Below are 22963 nucleotides of genomic sequence, written 5' to 3'. Positions count from 1 at the left end.
TGTATAATTCAACTATGAATGAATAAATGATTCTAATAGAAAAGAATGAATGTTACACTTGCAGATGATGGTTGCAGATTCATTTCAATATATACTCAAGAAAGTTTAGGCAGCCTTGCTGTTTTTCCCCGACTAGCATCAACACATAAAATACCCATGCGACAATCACGTACAAGAAAGTCGAATTCTGGGTACTTTGTAGCATAAGAAGAGCTAGTGGATCAGCAAAATTTGAAAGCGTTGCACTTACCAAGTAACACATCCGAGGTAGGAATGGTGATTTTGAATGTAAGATCTTAGCTTACCTGTAGTGGGGGGCAACAATATCAATGCCAATTGCAGGGGAAAATACGGTAGATAATAGCCATGAAAATAAGAAATTTTGTGGTGTAGATATGCTGTTGAATATAACACTAGTAGAACACAAGTAGAACTATGTAACAGAAAGAGGATGCATGAGCGGACTTGATACTATTGCTTAGTTTGCATTCAAGATGAAAAGAGAAGGATAAACAGGAGAATCTTAAGCTTGACGAGATATTGAAGAAATCTGCAAGTCAAATAAAAAGAAGCTGCAAGTTCACGGCGTAGCTGACAGAGCAAAAGATTTAGCCAATCACGGGATTTTATTTCTCCGGAGCTTATCATTATCAGAACGACCTCCCATTATCAATGTCTAGTATTCATTGCGGACGTAAATGTTTTTTTCCCAGCTTTTGATGTCCCATATTATTCGAAGCTATCGAAAGAATGTGAGTCACAAAATATCTATGCTGATAGGCTAATTTGACAGACAATGGATTCCTTCACCCTACAGTCGGCGAGAGCTCTTCCATTCGAGTCAGAAGATGTAAATTTAGCTGCCGCACATCATTCTGTGCCTCAAGCTTGGCGAAAGAGCTTCTCACCGGGATACCACTATTCGAGGTTGCTAATTAGCAGATGGCACATATGAATTACGGGGACAGCTGGTTGCCCTAACCTACACCTACCTCTTCCTTTTGGGCTATCTGTGGTCAAGAATCGCCACTTACTAGAATACTAGCTATTTTGCGAGGCTTTTCGATCTATGGATAAAAACCAAAAGCTCAAAATCCACGATACTATTAATACGGTGAAGTTTTTGATCTCCTCAAACAAAATTGATCGTCCCAAACACTCTTCCTCTCAGGGCTTCAGGGCATCTTCAATCTTTTCCAGATGCTGGTATAACTGAGTCCAATATTCAACCTTTCCTAGCACAGTTCGACTTCCTTACCAAGCCATGGAAAGCTATTTGTCCCAATGGGCCTTTTTACACAATAGCTAGCTAAGCAACACTAGACTTATATCATGCAAGGTTTGTCCTCCTACAAGAAATCTGGATAACTAAACCACGAATACTCGAAACCCATGTATGGCTATATCATCGGAGCAGACAAACTTGCTAGTGTTCCTGAAACCAAAATCAGAGTGTATGAAAGAGCATTATCCCATTACCACCACCTCGAAAACTGCAATCAGCTCCGGAAAATTTACTCTGCGCCAGATACGGAATATCTGAAATTTAGCGGTGTTTCATGAAATATGAACCGGGCAAAACACCTTCAAATAATGTATTTATGATCCTCTTCTTCATTTCTCGAAGGTCTCAAAACATGGGAAGGCATTTAGAGAACGTGACAGTGATTCTATGGAGGAAAGTATGTGTCACAAGGGAACTGCATCACACTGCTTCTTAAAAACAGTTAATAAAGTATCGTTGTATTTGTAAGTATAATACAACCAAAAAATCAGATCTGCAGACTTGGCCGAGAATGAATCTACATAAGGGAGACGCATTTGGCTGCTGGGCCGTATTGTTCAGCATAACCTAAAGTCAGTTGACAAGGTCATGTCACGCCATACAGAACACTATTCACATTTTAGAAGTACGGCTGTGGAAAGACTTAATAGATGTGCTTTATGTTTCACATGAAAAGCTTACCATTTCCGTAAAGAACTTCTCACTTATCACTATCCTGCAAACGACCAACACTGAAAAGAATCCGCAAATACCAAATCGAAGATACTGTAAGCTAATTTGACCCAGAAACACCATATATCCATCCACTAGTTGGCCACAACTATCTTCAATTCTGTTCACAGGTATCAAAAGCGACTCTACTTCCATTCTTGCATTCTTGCCCTAAGTCACACTGGTTGCGAATAAATATTGTCCTCCATTGATTGTGCCGGGTGCGAATCAAAACAACTTGTCTAAATCCCGTCCATAACCATCGTTAAAATATCGAAATGCGTCTCCACAGCTTGTATTCCAGTACTATTCACGAGGAAGAATGGCCCGCAAGAGCAGGATCCTTTTTTTCTACCTTGGTCTTCTTGTTTGCCTGAACAGGAACAAGAACAGCGCCATTATCGCTACCAACTGGAGCCGAACGTTTGCGAATTTCTTCCGCATTTTTAGTAGATTTGCTTGGAACTCTGGAGTTGGACTGTGCAGTCATTTGTACCAACTGATTTCTCCCAGCACCGATAATTTGCTGTATGTATTGTTTCCATCCCTTCGGACGTCCTTCAGCTTGCTCTCCATGGTTGTGCTCATTCTCAACCTCCTGCTTGATATTAGAGCCCTCGGAGGCATTAGCGCTTGGCTCAGTCGTCTGGATAGCGTCGTCAGTGGGAGAAGAACCAGCTTGATATTCTACACCTTGTTTGCTGACCTCTGACATGTTTTTAACCTTCGGTAAGCGATTCTGGCCAAGAGCAGTACTTGTGTTAATATGCTTTTTACCCCTTACGTTAGCGATTTGCGAGTTATGAGCATTTCGGGACGCATAAGTCGATCGCCAGCCTCTTCCTTGATTGTTCACTGCCGCTGTAATGCTGAGGCTACTATCAAAATTTGCGACGTTAAATGAGTGACCATCAATTTGAATGTTTGCTGGTCCGGGGTCTGGTCGAGAGTTTGCAAGGTTGCGATTCGGCACAACGCCTTGTGTTATATAGCTTGTCAATTATAGAAAAGTATCATGCGGGGTTGTAGGTGGCAGACCTGCAAAGTCATTATGTTACATTGATTGACATAATAAACAGGCAGGCAGATTTACCTCTAAGCTCTCGCAAGATATTGTTAATGCAGTATTTGAAATGCCAAAGATTAAAAACTTGTTGGAACAGCTCTTTCATGAAACGAGTTGGATTCTCGTCCCTTAAGTCATGTTCAATTTTTTGCCACACAGAGTGACAGTAACCGAGCACAGTTGCTGAGCTGTAATATGGGTGTGAAGAATAATCACGAAGGCTGATTACAAATCCTGATGCATCAGTTCTGGGGCGGCTATAAATCCAATCCTTGAAAATATCGTGATTTTTGATAATCTTATATAATTGAGACCAAACCGCGGATCCAAGATTCTTCCCATGAAGCTCGAATGACTTGAGCTAGTCGATGACTCCATAAACCCACGCCACAAGTGATTCGCGAGACATGTCTCCAATGTCTACAAACTTATCTCCTTGTATTTGTGTCAACATTTCCTGCTGAGGTGAGTCTAATAACACACTTCCGGCGTTGGAATGGAGGTCCATAGACAGTTGTTCTTGCAAGTATATTCTGTACGTAAAATCGGGTTCATTATTGGCATTAGCCATATTGACTGTGGTTATTATTTTTGGGGTGAAGAGGATGTTGTTGATGATGCTGATATTGTTGAGGGACTTGCAGAATAAAAATCTACGAAGAGAGAGCTTCTATAAGTAAGTTCAGGTGCTGGTGTACGGCTTGATTCTAGTGTGTGTCAACTCGACCCTGATCATAGGCTATGGAAAATTAATACGACAGATACTAGGGCAATGTGCAGCTCTCCAAAGGCAACTAGACGAGTGAATCCAAGCGCTAAAATGAGAGACAGACAAGACAGGCAAGTCATTCCATTACCAGACGAAAAATCGAATTGATGGCCAAAGACTGGTAGCTTGGTATAGAGCGATACTTGCAATAATCAGTGAAGGATTCTAATCTTTGGATATTGAGAATTAGTCTTAGAAAAACTGAGTAGAGTGATACAGTATTAACATTGTCTAGTTTTGGATAAGGAAGGAAAATCAAAATAACTGTTATCTCGCTTTAGCATATGCAAAATTATACATTGAAGAAGTGGACGGTATCATTATATCAATTGTGTAATTTTCAAAAGATTCAAAAGGCGTTAGGGCAACTAGCTAGGTTCATTGATATCAGAGGAAAATTTGGTGTCACTTCTTGGTTTCTGAATTAAATATCCAAAATAATGTATAAATGTTACATGAATCAAAGAAAGTCAATACCAAAATGAATTTATCTTATTTCTCCATGCTTAATGTGTGAAGACCAATGGAACAATGAGGACTATTGTGAAGAGTAAGAGATTGGTAAGTTCTAGTTCTACCAACTCACAGCTGTGCTAGTTCCGTGCATGCATCAAAACCAATAAAAGATCAATCATGCTCATTCTACAGACACTGGTTTTGACAAAAATAAATTGACTATTCAATAGGAAAATTACAACTAATAATCTTTAATACCCGCAAACACAGGTCTTATTAGATACTTCGAGAACAAAAACTGAGCGGTGTAGTTCTTATAGACCTGAAAGAAAAAACAAAATCCTTTCCAACGGTCGAAACGCCAGTTTCCGATAATTTGTATTTAGTGGAGATAATTCTAGACATCATGCCATTTACTGCTTGGTCATGCTAGCATACCAACTTCATTTTCCACCACTCCTTCACTCCTTTATATCCATTTCTAGCACTCTCAATTTTTCTTCTGAATTATGTTTTCTCATGGGGCTTCGCATACTAAAGAAGTGATAACGGCCTTCTGGATTCCTCATTTTGGAGAAGTAGATGTGGAGTTCTCGCTGACAGATTTCCCGCCGACGGGCTCATCAACAGCAGCCGAAGTTATGGAATTAGCACGCATGCTTGGTTGGCCCTGATTCAATGAGCTCATATAAGGGGATGAATATTCCGAGGATGGAGCTGTGTTGTCTGTACTTGTCTTGACCTTCTTCTTTGGATTGTCTGAGGGGTCTTCTTGATTGGCAGTGGAAGAAGTAGGTCTTTTTGCCTTGATATCTCCCATATTGCTTTTTGTGATATTTTTGTGAGTGCTAGTAACAGAAATAGCTCCTTTCATCGTGGCTTCGCTAGTACTATTGATACTATTTCCCTCCATACCGTGTCGGGCTCCGTTCGTAGAAGTAGAGTTTTTAGCTTTATCCCCTTCCATATTCTTGTGTGTAATAATGCCCTTATTGATGCTGGTAGAATTAGATCTTTTCAGCTCAGTTACTCCTCTGTTTATGCTCTCCTGCTCGTCTGATCGTCTATCCGAAGACTGGCCCGCACTGCTTTCAGAAGGCACAATAGCAGAAGTTGGATGATGTTTGTGACCTTGAGTCTCAGAGTCTTCCATAGTCGTGTTTTCTGATTCCGGAGAAGGGGAGTCGACTTTTATAATTAAATTTGTATTTGCGCTTTCCATGGAATCTCCGAAACCACTATCGCATGGACTATTTCTTGGTTGACTTGATCCCCTCTCACCATGAGAATCTTCCGAATCTCTAGTAGAAGTCAGAGGGGAACTGTGATTTGCATGGTCACTGCCACTGTCAATAACCGGCTCGACACCTGACATACTCATTATAGGACGCATGGATCCACCAGAAAAACCTCGGGCTCTATTGGGATATTTATCGCCGCGAATTTGCATTTTTGGTAAGATAGAGCTAGTGGGGATATGATAGATACTTGTTTGTTCCGCGCTTTTATAGTCATTCTCATCACCCACCAGGTCAACCAAATTGGGTGGTGTCCAAGCAGGGAGATTAGTTGACTGGTGCTTTATACTGGAGCGTGGATTGAGCTGCTGTGTAGTATATGATGGAGGGGAACGTCGCATCGAAGCTTGAGGCTGTCCCTGCATTGATGGAGAATATTGAAGTTGTAAATCGCCAGTGTTCGTTTTTTGCGTATTTGCGAGCGAAGCTGCTCGATTCGATTGCATGGTATTGTTGCTGGGATTTTCTTGTCTTATTCTGGATTCAGTAGACCTGGTTCCTGAATTTTTCGAACCCCCCCTCCTCCCAGGCGCAACTTGACTCTTTGGATTATTAACAGATGCAGCAGGTCTTACCAATGGGGGTTCGATGATGTTTCCACGACTGATATTGTTAAAGCGTAGGGCGTAACTCGCTGCTTCTACCAATGTGTCCATTTTTGATGCAAGAGGAAGGCCTGTGATGACTTTAGTACTTGAATTTTTTTAAAAAAAACAGTTCTTCATGGCCATACCTTGTTTCCTGGGAATCTTTCTACGCAAATTGGATTTGATATTCCAAAACCACCCTAGATGATCAATCATTTCCTCGATGAAGGCGTCGTCTCTTTCTAGTGCTAATTCCCTTTCAAGATTGTCCCAGAGCATATGCGAAAGAGCAAAAATTTCAGAATGCATCTTAATCGATCGGAGGGGACGAGGGACATCGTGCGGAGCAATCCTAGGACGTGAGCAGACCCATCTGTAGAATTGTTCGAGATTTTTGTACACTCCAAACAAATCTTTTGAGGCATCTTCATTACCTGGATCGAGAACGTCTAGCCTCTGAAGTTCGTTGATAACGTCGTGAGCCCAGACAGTGATTCCTTGGCGATCCATGGATGGCGAATATTCTATTGGTCGTGCGAAGGGGTTTGGTATATTAAAGGTTCCGAATCCTTGAAAGTTGCTTGTTGGACGTTTAGGATATTAATTTGTTGGCAAGAACGATGATGTACCTGCCTGGATCCCGATCTTATATCATGATTTTGAAGGACACGTCAATTCAATGCGGCTGGTATAAAAGCGAAATAAATTCCATAGTAAAAGTGGATGTGACTACAACAAATCAAGTACCGTACTTAAAATTAGCATATGTTGAATTATTGAATTATTATTATACAATAGATGAGTGCGTAAACATGAGAAAAGATACTGCCAAAGAAAGATAGTCTCTAATGTACAAGAATATTTCGTACTAGTGTCTGGGAATTTGATATGGAATACAGTTTGTCCATCAAGGAAGGTGCTAGTGGCACTTAGCACTAGGAAGGCCTTGTGGCATGAAACCCACGATAGATGAAAGAGGATAGTAGGAAATCTATGGAATGCGATTCAAGAGCCGATTAATTACACGTTCCCGGTGGAGTCAGATGTTAGTTGATCGTTCTAGGCAGTGTGCTTAACAAAAGTCCTGGGGGAATCAAAGAATTCAGTTATTGTTCGATAGTGAGCTGGGTTTCTACCAAAGCAGGCTTGGTATCTTTACAGGAATAGGAGATATTCAAGACCTTTTCTCATAAGCTTGGAATTTGTTTAGAGCAAATGTCTGTAAGTTTCCAAAGCATAGTGTTCACTTCCTGATCGGCAAATTAGATTGTAGTTTTCGATAGCCGAAATTCTTTGAATATTTGATTTAGAGATTTCAAACAGATTCAAGAATCCAAAAGCTTTCAATCATGTGATTGTGATCCGGATTATTGGACACCCTGCTTGAAAAAGGAAAGGCAATATATTATGGGGGAGTGCGAGATATCCCTAGGGCAATAATAAAGTTCATACAAAGGCCAGAAGGCGGCCGATTACACAGTTCGAAGACGTGATATTGCGGAGTCAGCCTAGGATACGACAGGGAACTAGACTTGGCCACAGCTAATCTCAAACTCGTCTTTGGCTGAAAGGAGTTGCGAAAGTCGAAGGATGTCATCCTCCAGTAATGATCCATTATTCAAAATCTTGAATTTAGCTAATTTTTTGATACGATGAGGAGATCCAATTATTGCCCAGATTCACCGCTCAAAATTCCCTTTCCATATGAGAAGTCATGATTGGAAACGGCGTTGACTTTTGGTGAATATTCTCAATTATTCATCAAAAGATTCAAAATCAAGCAATCAATGGACGGATTGTAAGGGCATAACATCAAACTTTTGAATTGTTCTTTTTTAACTCAGCAAAATGATTTGTAGTTTATCCTGTTGCTGATGAAGTTGTTGGAGTTGGAGAGTGTAAAAAGGCTAAGCTAGTACACGTGGCAACGATGACCTTTCGCTCAACACATTCGTTTTTGGCGATTTGGAATCAAGAAAGTTCTCAACTTTGTGACTTTTATTGAATCTGGCAAAACTGCTACTCATTGAATATAGCATTAATCAAGTCCACTCATCCTCATCCAAAGTGTTACCAATGAAACCTGGTCAGAATGAATACGGTGACAAGGCTTAGATACCTACCCCTCAATTCGGAGCCAATCAATCTTAACGTCTAGTGCGCAGAATAATGATGGGCTTGATTGTGATTGTATAATTTACCATGTGGCAATCGGGTAGAGTTAACGAAAGCGTATTGTGCAGCAGCTAGCACCAAAATTCTAGCGAAATCCGGTTGTCAAGAATACAAATTTCTAGAGAATGTATTCTGTGCACTCAAAAGCGAGTGGATGAATGGGATCTACAAGTGAATTTTTTTAGTTACATAAAGTATTGTCAGAGTCAGATTATCTACCATCAACAGCTCGGGAGCCTTTTTCAACTGTCTTTCTCCCCCTACATAACAACTACAGCGCGGGCCTTGTTTCAATGGATATGATGAACATCCACTTAACAGAAGTATGGAGCGAGCTTTTGCGCTCTGCTTTACACAATGATGCAGTTCTCAGAGAACTTCTCGAACGGCGCCCTGAAATTCAGCGGGCGAAAGATCTGAACAACATGTTCCTGAACTATCTTTCTATAATCCACAAAGTCTTCAGTGTGAAGATGGGTGGTGAATTGATTGACCCGAGAGGTGCGAGACAATTTGTTGAGAGTAGAAACCTGTGCTAACAGTTGTATCAATTTAGTCAGAATACCTAGCGACCCTGAGTTCGTCGAAATGCTTCAATTGCTGGTCCGCTACACAGAAGATATCACCGCTTGGGTAGAGGAACATGATCGGACAGGCGCCCCTTGGATATCCATCGATGGTAAGACTCGGACAAGACGCATAAAACGAGGAAAAGCTGACAAATTATACAGAGTTTTGGGCAGAGTCCTTGCTTCAAGTGGACATGCAGTGCCAGAGATGGTGGGTATTGGCGGACATGACAATATTCAATCAAGCCACCAGCTCATTAATGATACACCCTCCATTGACACCCACCGAAGAAAGAGAAATCGTCGCAATTAATGAAGCCATCAGCTCATTCGGAATGCCTCCACCTTTGTCAGCCATCGAAGAAAGTCTCACACAATCTGGGACATTTGGAGCTCCGCCGACCCCGGCATCGTCGTTCACAGAACGTCAAAGTCCGTCTACTGCCTCCCCTAGTTTCAGTTGTTCATTTGCTACGACCTCTTTCACCGAAAACCAAATAGCAGCTGAGCTTCCTGCAAGCTTGAGAAAAGTTGGAAAACTAGGCTGCGCCTCGCACTATACTTCGTTTTGCGGGTTTGACCAAGGTTCCTCGGATGATGAGCGGGATGATTTTTTATTCTCAGACGCGCAAAATAATCCGGCAATCATTCCATCTGCACCTCGACTAGAACAGGCAGGATTCGTACCTTCGCCTGCTCTGAGTATGCTGCTTCAAACCTCTGCAAATAAACAAAATGGATTTTTTCAGCCAGTACCTCCGCCAGTTCGGAAGATTGCTATCCCACGGCTCCAAAAAAAAGGTTCTTTTCATCCACTTTCCCGCCAAACTCAAAATTTCATGGTTAGGTCTTCTCCTGCAATTGAACAAGCTTCCGATTTGGCACTCCCTAGAAAGCGGCGATACACGAAAGTTTCCGCAGAAACGTTGAGCCACGAACGGCAAAAGCGACAAGCAGTAGGTCATGAGACGCCACAGCACAATCTAACATCTGCTGATTATGGAATTTCCACACCTCGTTCGGAGTTCTCACCTAGTGCTTTAAGCAAAGGCTCCCCTGGCAGCGCTGTTGCGAACTCCGGGGAGCCTTATAATACCAATCAGTCGACCTTACAAGGCTTCCCTTTTGCCACCAATAAGACGGCGCTGCTGCATTCAAATGTAAGCAACACTCCAAATATAGGTGTAATTACTTCACAAACGGATTGGAACAGCACAGTTTCCGCTGCATTTAACTCAAACCAGGGAGCTCATCTTGGCATAATTTCGCAAAAGGACTGGGACGATGCGGTTTCAGTTGCGTTTAACTCAAACCAGGAAGGGGGAAACACAGGCCTGGGAATTAAGAGTCCGCCAATGAACAACGATTTGACGAAATTCGGAGGATCTGTCGCCCTTCAATGTATGGGTATTGATATGGACATTGGAAATGTGCTGGACTAAGCCCATTATTTGGGAATAATCAATGGCAAGTTTAACTCATGCTGCGAAAATCTGCTCGAGCCACGGAAAGGAATAGAGAATGAATTGATGGCTGAAAATTTTGGTTGTCAGCTGGAAAAGAAGCGTCTCGCTTGAGCATTATACAAAATTTCGCGATAAAAAAAGGAACGTTAGAAATAGTTGCAAATTTTATACTTTCAACTGCGGAGGACCGGAGATATAAAGAGTGTGGGTAAGCATGACCCGGCTGAGGGAACTACTAGTTGAAAGAACATGTGGTAATTGCTTCAAAAATGTCATATCTTACTCGACTGGTCTGATCGGTGCAGGAATCCGTAAAATGCTCTTCGTATTCCCAAACTCGGAAAGTCTTTTAAAAGAAATTGATTTTATCCAACTTGTGTGATCTCATTATTTGTCCTAGTTTGGATGATCCAACGGAGGTTGAAAGATATCCAAAAAAAAATTAAAATTGTGAATTTACCCGTTGTATTCAACTTTGAAATGTTCCATGAATATGTCCGCGCAGTGGTACTCTGAAGTTTGCAGATTTCGAAGCTTTGAAAGTCGTGTGATCATACCTGCATTCATATGTTATTCTGGTGTTGTCCTGCAAACACAGCTTCTTGCTTCTCTTGAGACTTTACGGACAATCAGAAAACCTCTTTACATTTGTCCCTATTGTCCGGAACCTTACGCCTCGAGCCCGAAGCGTGATTCATTGTTAATTTCATCATCACTATTCGTACAGCCTGCCTAACCATGTAGATGCGCCCGCAATGCCATTTTATTTGTACAAAAATTCCCGGTATAAACCATTCAACCTTTCCTGTTCATTTTGTTGAGCTTTCTAGCCGTCGAAATCTACCGTCGATTAGTATCTACAGCTTTGCATACCCCGCTCGGCAGGTTTATACATACCTGACCCTTTGTGTTCTGTCCTCTCACCGGCAGACCCATGGCATGCCTCCTTCCGCGATAACTACCCATTGTTCTCATTCTTTCAATGTTATCCTGAAGCCTTCGTCTCAATTCAGTCTCTAGGGGCATGGTAGAAAGTTCAGCAGTTAGAGAAGTGACTGTTTTCTGCGACAAGGAACCGATTGTCGCCGTGGGATGAATATAATGCTTGGCCATAATGCGTGTAGAATACTGGTTTCCCAAGCCATAAAATGACTCCAGAGCTTTCTATATGCCATAAGAACGCGAACCAAAAATATGAGTGCCAATTGGAGATGAGGGGGAGGTCTTACCTTCACCAAAATTCTTTCGGCAAACGAGTTTCCTAGGAGGAAAACCTCCAAACGACGTTAGTACTCCAACGATAGAAATAATTCGCACACACGTACCATCTTCAAGGAATTCTAATGCTACAAGTAGTGAGGATATGTGCCTTCACAACAAATCAAAGACGGCGAGGAACGTTGGAAGTTGATGATTTTTGATAATGCACGGACCTCTTGGTATGACCTTCCCAATCCGAGGTTTGCACGTGCCACCCCGCGCTAAATCTAATCGACACCTCTCCGAAACACATATCCTCTTCACTTCGTCCTCTTAAGTTCTTTCTTGGGCGACACCATACTTTATTTCCAAACTTACAATCACACAAGTCGACATCCAATTGGCTTTAAAGATGTTCACTCTTCAACGTTTTGTAGTCTCTGCACTACTTATCTTAACCGTTACCTTCCTCTTCTTTGCCCAAACGGCTGAAGCTGTCAAAGGACCAAAGATCACCCACAAGGTCTACTTCGATATCAGCCACGGCGATGAACCTATGGGTCGTGTTGTTCTAGGCCTCTACGGCAAGACTGTTCCCAAAACCGCTGAGAACTTCAGAGCTTTGGCAACTGGCGAGAAGGGTTTCGGATACCAGGACTCTACCTTCCACCGTGTTATCAAGGGCTTTATGATCCAAGGAGGTGATTTCACAAAGGGTGATGGAACTGGAGGCAAATCAAGTAGGTTATAAAGTCTGCGATTGATATGTGGGGTGCTAACAATGGACAGTCTACGGAGCTAAGTTCCCAGACGAGAACTTCAAGTTGAAGCACTCCAAGAAAGGTCTTCTCAGCATGGCCAACGCCGGAAAAGACACCAATGGCTCCCAATTCTTCATTACCACCTCTACTCCATCGTAAGTCTACTTATTCTATTCCTTTTTGTAAGAACTGTTTATTCTAACTTTTTTGTAGTCACCTTGACGGTAGACACGTTGTCTTTGGCGAAGTCTTGGAGGGCTACGAGATTGTCGAAGCCATCGAGAACGTAAAGAAGGGAGCATCAGACAGACCAGTTGACGCTGTCAAGATCACCGAGAGCGGGGAATTACCAGTACCAGAAGAAGGTATCCACGTGGAACTCTAGAGTAGACTCCTTCCGCGGAAATGCTGCGAGTGTCATTGGGAGGACTTACTGATTCGTCTGTCTTACGTGCTGCAGATGAATACGGTACTGCCGAGTTTCAACACGGTATGGAGGAGGTCGAAGTTCCACTTACTCCGATCGATACTTCTACTCCTGATGCTGCCACCGCAGTCATTCCACCTATCGCAGTTGTCGGTACCCCACAAACAGAAACAGAGGAGTTTGGTTATGCCGATGAGGCAGGTTACACTCTCATGCAGAAGGGCTTATTTTTGGTTGTCATCTTAGGATGTGTGGCCTTTTATGTGCGAATGAACAGGAGAAGCAAGAAATTTGAGAAGTCAATCGTCTAGTCACATAGCTTTCCTTTCAAGGTCAATCTTTATCTACCTTACTTTCTCTCATCATATCTATCAACAGGATTGCATTTGCGTTGATCCTTGATTCTGCACCCAGTGGTTCGCCAAAACACGATCATTTATGCTGAATGTTTGATACCCATTGATGAATCTTACAATCCTAACAAACTCATACTGTATCACCCAATCTCCTCCACCAGACTTCTCCTAGTTTCACTCTCTTCTCCTTTAGTCAAAATATGTATGATTCAACAAAAACTGAGTATTCATTTGAACGTATCTACACAATAGATCATATAGTAAGAGACTGATCTATTGAACTAATGAAAGTCTAAACCAACTTTGCCTTCTCAAAGAATTCAAAATTCTGCTAAACACAATCTTTAGAAGTTTCACCAATCCATTCTGGCCAAGGCTCTAGTGCCTTGGAAGCCATGTCTGGAACCACATCCTGGATGATGGCTGCCTCAGGGAACTAGGCACCTCGCATTCGTTCACCCCAAATAAAAGCCTCAATGGGGAAAAGTTCAATCCTTTGAGATGTCAATGTCAGTCGTCTCTTTGGGATGGCCGCTCAAGACTCAATCCGTGGTGTAGTATCCGATGACATAATTATCAACCACAAGGAGGACTAGGCCTACTAAGGGTAATTACTACACAAACCAGGCATCTGTTAAAATCATCCTGATGGCTTGGACTACTCCATGAAAGAAATTTGTTTGGGTCAGAAATTGATATGGGTAGCGTTTCTTCCCAAGCTTGATTCGCTTAATGTAGAGTGGATATCCACCGCTAGGAAACCACCAGAATCCACCATTCATTAGAAATTAATGGTAGGAGAGGCAGGTGTAGGAATAGTGGGCATACTTGGATCTGGAACCTCTATGAGCAAAAAAGATCGCGCAATGCGATGGCTCTAGAAGCATAGCATGAAAGAGCCAAGTCGGAAAACTCTGCGGGAGGATCCCAAGAAAAGGGAATGAAAGACATACTTTGATCGTTGTTTTAAAGACAAGAACGCAGAATGAGTGGAAAATGCAATTTTTTGTCAGGTATACGACTTGGAAGACAATAATTCAGTCAAATGCAGGTTAGAAGCCAAATCCAATGACCCTTCTGTTGTCTTTCGTGATTTAGAAGGTTGAAAATTTGGAATTGTCACGAATCAGCGCATAGTTACTGCGTCAATCGTTTTGTTTATCCATATATTGACTGAAATGTCTCTGTAAGCTTCGATTTAAAAAGAAACTTGCCACAAGATCTTCTTCAAAATGTGGTGGGAGCTTGGTAAATAAAGTGTACAGACGTATTTCAGCCTTCGAAGATTCCTGTTCAGTCTTCAACATTTTAATCAACTATTCCTTTTATGAACGGCCATGTTATCCATATTGACGTGACGTGAGTGCATCTAAGGCCGATATACACAAGCAGAAGGCTCCATGATGCATTGGACAATTTTAGTTAACTAGCCCATCAACCAGCTTAATCCGTAGCAGGGAATACATTTATTGCTTTCATGATTAATAAAGTTATTCTAGGAACATATTAGGACAATTTTCCAAACACAAAAGATTGCAGTTTCCAATATTCCAGATGCTGCTTAATAATCAGTAATAATGAGAGTTGTGTAACAAACATGTCATGTTTCTGTTGATCGCAAAAATGTTCTATGCGCGTCTAATAACAGTGAAGAACAATGTCCTTATATATATCGTCCGCATAGCCTTAGCTATAGTTAGATCAAATCGATTATGAATTTGCTACTACTACTATATCGTGCGATAAATTCTAAGTCCACCGTATGTTGTGTACGCGAGATCAAAGTCACACAGAGCGAAGATTGATGATGTCACTGGTAGCAAAACTTTCGCTTATTGAGACAGACGAGGCCCAGACCCACCCACATTCTGCCGAGGGCAAAGAAAACATAAGAAAAACACAATCTACAGAAGACAGTTGGATACTTGGAGCATATAAAAAGTCCTAAACATATCTTAATACCCAAAAATTTTTTGTAATGGCGTATATTTTCGTTGTTGATAAGTTATACCATAAGATAATGCCAAGAAGATCTGTTGCGCAGAACCGGTGTGTGCATCCACTTGATAACCACCTTCAATCTTCTGGGTTGCTAAATAGAATGAGGTATATCGTAGATAATGGCCTCAAGTAGTGAAGATTCGGACAGTGCGAAATATGAATTATCCACTTCGTAGTGACTTGCATCAGGCTTGTTCATGCTCAGAATCACAAGTTTGAGGGCCTTTATTGGTGCTCTTAAGACTCCTTCCTGTTTCCTATATGTGTCGCTTCCAACGATTTAGTTCTCTTAAACCCCAGGATCGGACATTAAGTTTTTTTCCGACGGGGCTTTCAGGAGTTGACTACTGTGTGGACCGTGACCTGGAGCTACAGAGTGCAGTACGTCCTCGACGCTTCCATCAAGGATGTCTCCTTTATCAATTATTGACAAAGCATGGAACTGTGGACGAGGTTTATCGGGTTGAGAAGGCTTAGATATCTCCAGAGGAGGCGGTTTGTACCTTTTAGAAGATGGCTCCCACGCTTCTTCGAAGGTAACAGCTAAAGTGTTGAAGTAGGCTTCACTAGCGCGGAAAGCCTTTGCTGAAGTTACCTTGCCGCCTCAATTTCTTTAGCTTTAGTTTCAGTAATGAGTGAGTATTTTAAACCAGCTAGTGCCACACTCCGCCGCTACATTATATCTAACTTACAGATGAATCGGCCAACTAGGCTTTTTTACATCGCAGTGGCCGAAGGGCATCAGATTCATCAAGCTAAACAGGGTCCATAGCATTTAGATGATTGCTAATTTTGGAAGTGGCTGCGGATTGATGCTGAAGGCTCGATGAAACTCTGTTAGTTTGAGGTTAACCTATTAATCTCTGCCCACGAAGGTAACCATTCTTACCTATTAAATGATTTTGTTGTGGATACTGTCTGGAACTTATTTGAATAACATTCTGTGACTCTTTGAGATAACTTACGGCCAATGTCCTTTGCCAAAGTCCTGAATATATTTCTCCCAGCTCTGATAACTCTCGTTTTGACGAGTCACTATCATGTGTTTTGGTGATGTAAGAATCTGCAGACTAATTTCTATAATGGATTTGCTTCTGAAGTGATTGTTGGCCTCTGATCAACTGTGCTGGAAACTTGTGTGGTTCTGGTGGAGACAGAGTTGAAGTTCAGCGAGAGCGGTTGTTATTAGTATTAATTCGAAACCTTAGTAAAAAATTGAAGATATCACTTTAAGATCGAAACGTAGCTTTTTGCAGTTAACAAAGGTCTATTAGCTTTGCTATTCGTTGTTTCTGGCGTGAGCCAGGCTTAAGCTTTAGCCTCCGAGGCGGATAGACAAAAATTGAGCCGGTAGAACGAAGTAAAATTTCCTATGCTGCCCACCTTAGGTCTGGCTCCTTACTTTACAAATATGAGTCAAGATAATGGGAACTATGTTGGGTTATTTCTTTCCGGAAAATGTAATGATTTGCAAGGCTAAGCCTTTAGTCTACCGATATAACCGAGCCTAGGCGATATATCACGTGATAATTACTTGTCTCCTGTTGCAGCTACTTGTCGTGAAAGCCCAATTGAACCTCAACCTCTTCCAACTCACCTCAACTTTATTACAAACTATTAAATATAAATTCAAGCCGATTTTATATCAAAACATTTCCGTCACTGAAATGATGAATAACTCCTCAAAAGACAAGAAATCGGATAGCGCAAACAATCTGTAAGCGCTGTATCATTCTTTCTGATCTGCAGGAGTTTTTATTTGATGTTGTAATATGTGAAATTGACTTTGGATCTTGATATACCAAATACTAATAACTTTTCTTTTATTAGCACCGTATATAAGGACCAGAGACATTCGAAAGTAATTACTTTCAAAGCAACCTTTCTGAAGAATAACAAGGAAAAGACCCGTATGATCAAAGCATCAGAAGCAACTATCTTTGATAAACTACCTTTGATCCGTTCGTTGTTTGACTTGTAACGCAATGGAATTTGAAAGACTCAAAGGATCAACTTTGCTACCATCCAGAACACGCAAAAACAGACAAGCCTGGGCTTTCAAAAGTCCCGGGAAAGATAGTACACATGTACAATATAATTGAGTTGAAGTTCTAGTATCGCCGCCCAGGATACGACCAAATTGCTAAATGAATACCTCAACTCTTTGGATATTGATGGACTGCCTTGTACGCTTCTTGGACGGAAAGCCCTTATCTACAGACTCCAAGATGGGTCATGCACAAAAGCATTGGGCCATCGAGTTGCAAAGTATTGAAGTTCTAGCAGCATACCTTGGATACACGGAAATCAAAGACAGAGTTGTGCGCAGCGCATTAATTTAATACATGCGATGAGTTCCTCCGTTAGAGCTCGCAAATTCTGAAGGTAGGTCAGACCAAGAAAATGGAACATTAGAGCAAGCAAAACCAGCCAAAATAGAAAAATGTAAGAAATCTGAGATTGTTGACTTGACCGAAGAGAAGGCTTTTGATCAAGTGAAGGTAGAGGAAGAAACTCAATCGACACGCAGCTCACAGAAGTTGAATAAAGATCAATTGACCTCCACTCCGAAGAGACTTGAGAAAGAAAGCCAGTCACCTCCTATGACGCTGAATGCGAAGGAAAAAACCAAAGTTGGCTCCTCTCTATAAAGGCTGAAGAAGGAATCGCACCCAACCCCTACTCTAAAGGAATCGATGGAAGAGATGCAACCTAAATCTACTATACAAAAGTCTAAAGAATCAAACAAGTCGACCCCGCTCAGCAGAACTCGAAAAAGCCAACGTAGTCAGATACTAATTTGAACAAGCCGGATAGACCAACCTCACCAATTCCTACTGCACGAAATTCGAAGAAAGCACGTCAACCCCCTCCTACCAAATGGAGATCAAAGAAACCAAACCAATCAACCACTACTCTCTAGGAACTTCCGTCTGTGCCAACAGATGCGTATATCCAGCGCCCCAACGAAGCATATCCGCGCGTTCTCCATGTAAAGAGATCATCAGTAATGAAGGGTTCAGGACTAGTTGGTCGGCTCCTACAGGACTTACATACCGGTGCATTCACTACTGGAGACGTGTCAAAAGTGATCGGGAGAAGTCGTCGCGGCAAGCCTACCCTGCTCTGGGACGAAGTACTGAAGTGTTTCAGTCTGTCTAGGAACGTGGTGGAGAAGATGCTATAATGTAGTGAGAATGAGCGCTGGGCACCTATCGTGATGTTCATTGAGCGATGTCAGCTAGATCAGGCTTTGTGGCAGAATTGGAACAAGCAGGATCTGGTGCTTGCCAGCTATTTCCATACTTTTGTAAAGGCTAGCATTTCTGCATCTAAGGTTTTAGTTTGATAGTCATTCTTACTTAGCTCGTCAGATATTTGAGTTAGCTGGTAGCACTAAACTATTACAGAAAACTGTCTGATGCAGTCTTAAAATTTTAACGTTGAAGGAATTTAGTAGACTTATAAGATAGATACGCTCGCTACCGTTTCTCAGCGCCATCGTGACAGAAGTATATCTCCCTTTCCCACAATTCACTGCTATGCTTTCCAACTTGAAACGATCTGTCAAATCTAACCTTCAGCCTCAAAGCACCTTTAAACTTGCAGGATGCTGAAATCGGGGTGCAAACGAAAAGATAGAATTGGTGGAATATATCGTTTTTGTCAGGAGTCATACAAATTGAGTGCTCCATGATTTTGAAACACTCCAATTGTGTTTATTATCGTAAATGAAAACTTCTGAAAAATGTAAAACGCCTTTGATTCTTTCATGTGACAGTTTGTTTATGGTTGCCAGTAGCTGGAACAGAGCAAAGTACGAGCCTCAATTCCAGATACCTGTATATTAAGAACTTCAAAACTCATATCCTTGATGTGAATAAAGACAATGGCCAGTACCGTTTTCATCCGGTCCGCAATAATCCAGAAGCTTTATCAATGGTTTCATGCCATGAGTAGGTGAGGCTCTGAAAAGAAAAAGTGTTTTAAGTAACGCGGGGCACAAAATAACTGCCTAGTCACTTCATCTCATATATCATTCTCTGGTGGATTGAAAGTATGTATGGGGTAGTAGTAAGAATTAATGTATAGGATAACGCCAATACCCGTATTTTACTAATATTATGTTTCAATCGCGATGGAGTTATTAGTGAGTATCTTTGTAGCTGAAACAGATAGAGATAAGAAATAACAACTAATAAAGACATGCCCGTGTTCACGTCAGCATATTCTGGATGACAGTAATTGGCTGTAGTGAATCATGTGTTGTAAATATTGTGGGTCAACAACCCGTGTTGTCATCATTACGACAGGCTCAAAGTTAACCAGTGTGCCTAATTTTTTGAGAGAGTTCCATTCTCAAATCTATTCTTGCAGAGCTTTCGTAAGCCATAAAAATGACAGCGAATTTTGGGGCACCAGAGTTTGAACCAAATTCAGTTCGCGCGTAAGTGATATTTTATCCCCAACACGCGACGAGGAATGAAGACCCAGAGGCTAAGATAACCATTAGAGATGATGTTATGGGTCAAATTGCTGCCAGGACAATCGTAATTCAGGCATACTATTACATGAATAAAACTAGAGAAAAGCCACGATTTGAAAGGGTATTTGAGGCTCCATTATTCGAGGCCTTACCCGTTCTCTATTCCATATTCAATGAGAAATGTCATGGCCGTCTTGAAAACAGAGATCTTATTTTTTACGATCCAGAATCCACGAAGACAACCATGAAACGATGCGAAAAGATCATTTACATGGAGGAGTTAATTTCTTGGAGAATCAAGGAAAAGCCAGAATATGAAGCGCTTCTTGGTTGGTCTAGCAAGAGGCTTTGGACATACACTCATTGCCTCGTGCGATTTCTGAGCAAAAAGCCACTTCCTTATACCTCTTATATGACGGCTGAAACGAATGACGTTGAGAATGTCCGACTACTTGCAAAATGTCTTGGTGCCAGCGAGGAGAGCGATTTGCATTTGCGCAAGCAGCTGGTGCCCTTTATTAAACTTCGTCTTGCCCTGCCACCCGCCGACGTGGAAGACACCAAGAAACCGACAAAGCGACCAGCATCTCCTGAAACTGAAATTAACGTGGTGGAGAAGAAAGCAAGAGCCGCCATTGATTCAACCGCCGATACATCTCAACTTGAAGAGAGGCACACGTCAAGTGGGCCAACTAGCCCCAAGAAGGAAAATCTGGCACCAATGCCAGAAGGAGCATATATTCGATTGAATGAGTCCTCGTCACATTGCTATCTCATGAACCTGAAAGAAGTGAAAGCTAGCTCACATTTCTTGGGTGGCCTCCTAGACGATCTGTGCGAGGGGAATCTTGTTGGAAGCAGCATATTCTATGGTTGGGGGTAATATCGATGGATTGCCCACTTTGTTATGGGACGGAGTTATCACCTACTTCATGAATAATGACTACGGAAGTACCCGAAACGCTTCCGCTGCCATCATGAATTCGTGGCAAGCAGATGAGCGCTGGGTTCCTATGAGCATGTTTGTGGAGAGAATGCAAACGGAGGAAGGCTTACGGAAAGCAAGGGCACCGATTGATCATCGGCGTGCTGAATGGTTCAATAAGTTTGTTGGAGCCTGTGTATAAATTATACATGTCGATGTTGTAAGCCTATTGGTCGATGTTCCTGACACCCTTGTTCTCTGGAGCAGAGGCTGTTCACCTGGGAAGCTTGCTACGTAAAGGTATTGCGCAGCAGATAGGTGGTGTTGGGTTTATTGAGACTAGAAAGAGCATCAGATTGAATTGATTGATTCTCTAGCTAAGCAGTTAAGCTGCGAGTATATATTCAAAAAATGAAGGAATAACGTTAGGTATTCAGCCTTCGGAATTAAAGTGCTTTGAAATCAAAATATTGAAAGCAAACAAACAGTATACCAAAAAGGAAAGAATGAATTAAAAGTTGAGTTTTGTTTGCTCCTTATATGCATCATGCAATATATATGCATATGCTGCCAAGATCACAGGAGGTCAACAGGTGGTCTGCATGTGCTACTTAATCAATGCTTAGCTTCGCATTTGCATATGCTCAATATTAGTTGGACTGTATATGCTCGAGCACTTCTATGAATGATGAGGTAGGAACCGCGAGAGCTCTATTTGCTAGACCAGTGGAATAGTTGGGTCGAAGGATACTATGACGACTTTAAGCTTGATATAATGATCAATATAACAATGCTGATGGTTTGTGTGTGAACGAAGTGAATGACTTCAATTCAATTACTACTGTAATAAAGAACTAAGCGAACGCGAAAGAGACTAGCTCTTTTAGTAAGTCTATATAAGACTTACTACTTTCAATATGTAGCTAGCTCTTTAGACAGAATACAATTAGACATACAGGACCTACGTAATCCGTGGGTGCTACGTCTTCCGTATCCTTCTCGTACCAACAGTTTGCTTGTTGAATTAATAACATATAACGTGGTTTATCAGCGAGCGGGCCACTTTTACCTCAATTTATATCTTTCAACTTCAATACACGATTTATCAACAATATATTATGGAATCGAATAATCAAGAAGGTCGAATACTTTTAGCTATCGAAGCTATCAATAAAGACCAAAAATTAAGTATCCGGAAGATTGCTAAGCTATATAATATCCTGTGTATAAAGACTCAGTACAGAATGGATGATTCTACCCCCTGTATTGAATCTCGAGCAAATAGTTATAATTTGACCAAATTAAAAGAGGAAGTACTTATTCAATATATAATCGATATGAATAAGAGAGGGTTTGTATTTAAATTGAATAATGTAGAAGATATAACGAATTATATCCTTGAATCGCGAGATACATAGAAGATTGGAAAGCTTTGGGCTCATCGCTTTGTCAAATAATGTCTAGAATTAAAAATGTGTTTTAATTGTATTTATAATTTCCAAAAAGCTTTTTGTGAAGATCCTAAGCTTATTAAAGAATGATTTCGATTAGTATCGAATATATGGGCGAAATATGGTATTCAAGATTGTGGTTTCTACAATTTCGACGAAACCAGCTTTATGATGGGTATAATATACTCTGGAATGATTGTAATTAGTGCTGAACGAAATAGCAGAAGCAAGACAATACAATCAAGCAATCGAGAGTGGGCTATAGCAATTATATATAATAATAAAGAAAATGAAATTATACCTTTATTTCTGATAGTTCAAGGATAAGTTTATTTTTTCAATTGATATATCGAAACCGATTTTCCTGCAGATTGGGTTATTAAATCTACTTTCAATAGATAAACAAGTAATAAGATAGGATTAGAATAATTAAAGCATTTTGATAAATATATTATTTGTTAAAAGAAGAGCAAATATCGAATACTAGTATTGGATAAGTACGAAAGTTATGAATCAATACCTTTTCAATCATATTGCAAATCAAATGATATTATATACCTCAAATTATTATTATACCCAAGTCATTTAATTCAATCACTTGATGTTGAATGTTTTGACATATTCAAATATTATTGGGTTTATTGAGACCAGAAAGAACATCAGATTGAATTGATTGATTCTCTAGCTAAGCAGTTAAGCTGCGAGTATATATACAAAAAAAATGAAGGAATAAAGTTAGGTATTCGGCCTTCGGAATTAAAGTGCTTTGAAATCAAAATATTGAAAGCAAACAAACAGTATACCAAAAAGGAAAGAATGAATTAAAAGTTGAGTTTTGTTTGTTCTTTATATACATCATACAATATATATATATATACTGCCAAGATCCCAGGAGGTCAACAAATATTTATATGATTATTAAATTGAAGGATTTATCGAAGCTTATATCAATTATATCACTAAGATTGAATTTG

At 40.9% G+C, this 22963-nt stretch overlaps 10 protein-coding genes across 10 annotated transcripts; 5 read left to right on the top strand and 5 right to left on the bottom strand.

The window, feature by feature from the left end:
- Positions 1-1392: 1392 nt before the first annotated feature.
- Positions 1393-1856, top strand: SS1G_11222 (predicted protein; the record flags this gene model as incomplete). Its single annotated transcript, XM_001587930.1, has 3 exons — positions 1393-1452; positions 1628-1682; positions 1777-1856. The coding sequence occupies 3 exons, from the start codon at positions 1393-1395 to the stop codon at positions 1854-1856; spliced, it is 195 nt and encodes a 64-aa protein (XP_001587980.1).
- A 450-nt stretch (positions 1857-2306) lies between these two features.
- Positions 2307-2711, bottom strand: SS1G_11221 (predicted protein; the record flags this gene model as incomplete). The annotated part of the gene is made up of 1 exon (XM_001587929.1): positions 2307-2711. One exon carries the CDS (start codon positions 2709-2711, stop codon positions 2307-2309), a length of 405 nt encoding a protein of 134 aa, XP_001587979.1.
- A 712-nt stretch (positions 2712-3423) lies between these two features.
- SS1G_11220 (predicted protein) lies at positions 3424-3633 on the bottom strand (the record flags this gene model as incomplete). Its single annotated transcript, XM_001587928.1, has 1 exon — positions 3424-3633. One exon carries the CDS (start codon positions 3631-3633, stop codon positions 3424-3426), a length of 210 nt encoding a protein of 69 aa, XP_001587978.1.
- Positions 3634-4852: 1219 nt separating this feature from the next.
- SS1G_11219 (predicted protein) lies at positions 4853-6241 on the bottom strand (the record flags this gene model as incomplete). The annotated part of the gene is made up of 1 exon (XM_001587927.1): positions 4853-6241. One exon carries the CDS (start codon positions 6239-6241, stop codon positions 4853-4855), a length of 1389 nt encoding a protein of 462 aa, XP_001587977.1.
- Positions 6242-8640: 2399 nt separating this feature from the next.
- On the top strand, positions 8641-10358 carry SS1G_11218 (predicted protein; the record flags this gene model as incomplete). The annotated part of the gene is made up of 3 exons (XM_001587926.1): positions 8641-8869; positions 8904-9026; positions 9079-10358. 3 exons carry the CDS (start codon positions 8641-8643, stop codon positions 10356-10358), a joined length of 1632 nt encoding a protein of 543 aa, XP_001587976.1.
- Positions 10359-11177: 819 nt separating this feature from the next.
- On the bottom strand, positions 11178-11348 carry SS1G_11217 (hypothetical protein; the record flags this gene model as incomplete). The annotated part of the gene is made up of 2 exons (XM_001587925.1): positions 11178-11222; positions 11280-11348. 2 exons carry the CDS (start codon positions 11346-11348, stop codon positions 11178-11180), a joined length of 114 nt encoding a protein of 37 aa, XP_001587975.1.
- Positions 11349-11994: 646 nt separating this feature from the next.
- On the top strand, positions 11995-13081 carry SS1G_11216 (peptidyl-prolyl cis-trans isomerase B; the record flags this gene model as incomplete). Its single annotated transcript, XM_001587924.1, has 4 exons — positions 11995-12322; positions 12372-12498; positions 12557-12708; positions 12804-13081. 4 exons carry the CDS (start codon positions 11995-11997, stop codon positions 13079-13081), a joined length of 885 nt encoding a protein of 294 aa, XP_001587974.1.
- A 2821-nt stretch (positions 13082-15902) lies between these two features.
- SS1G_11215 (predicted protein) lies at positions 15903-16169 on the bottom strand (the record flags this gene model as incomplete). The annotated part of the gene is made up of 2 exons (XM_001587923.1): positions 15903-15942; positions 16093-16169. The coding sequence occupies 2 exons, from the start codon at positions 16167-16169 to the stop codon at positions 15903-15905; spliced, it is 117 nt and encodes a 38-aa protein (XP_001587973.1).
- Positions 16170-16797: 628 nt separating this feature from the next.
- SS1G_11214 (predicted protein) lies at positions 16798-18050 on the top strand (the record flags this gene model as incomplete). The annotated part of the gene is made up of 4 exons (XM_001587922.1): positions 16798-16844; positions 16958-17088; positions 17495-17760; positions 17937-18050. The coding sequence occupies 4 exons, from the start codon at positions 16798-16800 to the stop codon at positions 18048-18050; spliced, it is 558 nt and encodes a 185-aa protein (XP_001587972.1).
- Positions 18051-19524: 1474 nt separating this feature from the next.
- Positions 19525-20496, top strand: SS1G_11213 (predicted protein; the record flags this gene model as incomplete). Its single annotated transcript, XM_001587921.1, has 2 exons — positions 19525-19574; positions 19641-20496. The coding sequence occupies 2 exons, from the start codon at positions 19525-19527 to the stop codon at positions 20494-20496; spliced, it is 906 nt and encodes a 301-aa protein (XP_001587971.1).
- Between the last annotated feature and the right edge of the window lie 2467 nt (positions 20497-22963).

This window comes from Sclerotinia sclerotiorum, genomic scaffold (genome assembly GCF_000146945.2).
Source record: "Sclerotinia sclerotiorum 1980 UF-70 scaffold_17 genomic scaffold, whole genome shotgun sequence".
In the NCBI taxonomy this organism is placed as follows: domain Eukaryota; kingdom Fungi; phylum Ascomycota; class Leotiomycetes; order Helotiales; family Sclerotiniaceae; genus Sclerotinia; species Sclerotinia sclerotiorum.
Note: the sequence above shows the minus strand (reverse complement) of the source record. Positions and strands in the feature narration are given on the sequence as shown.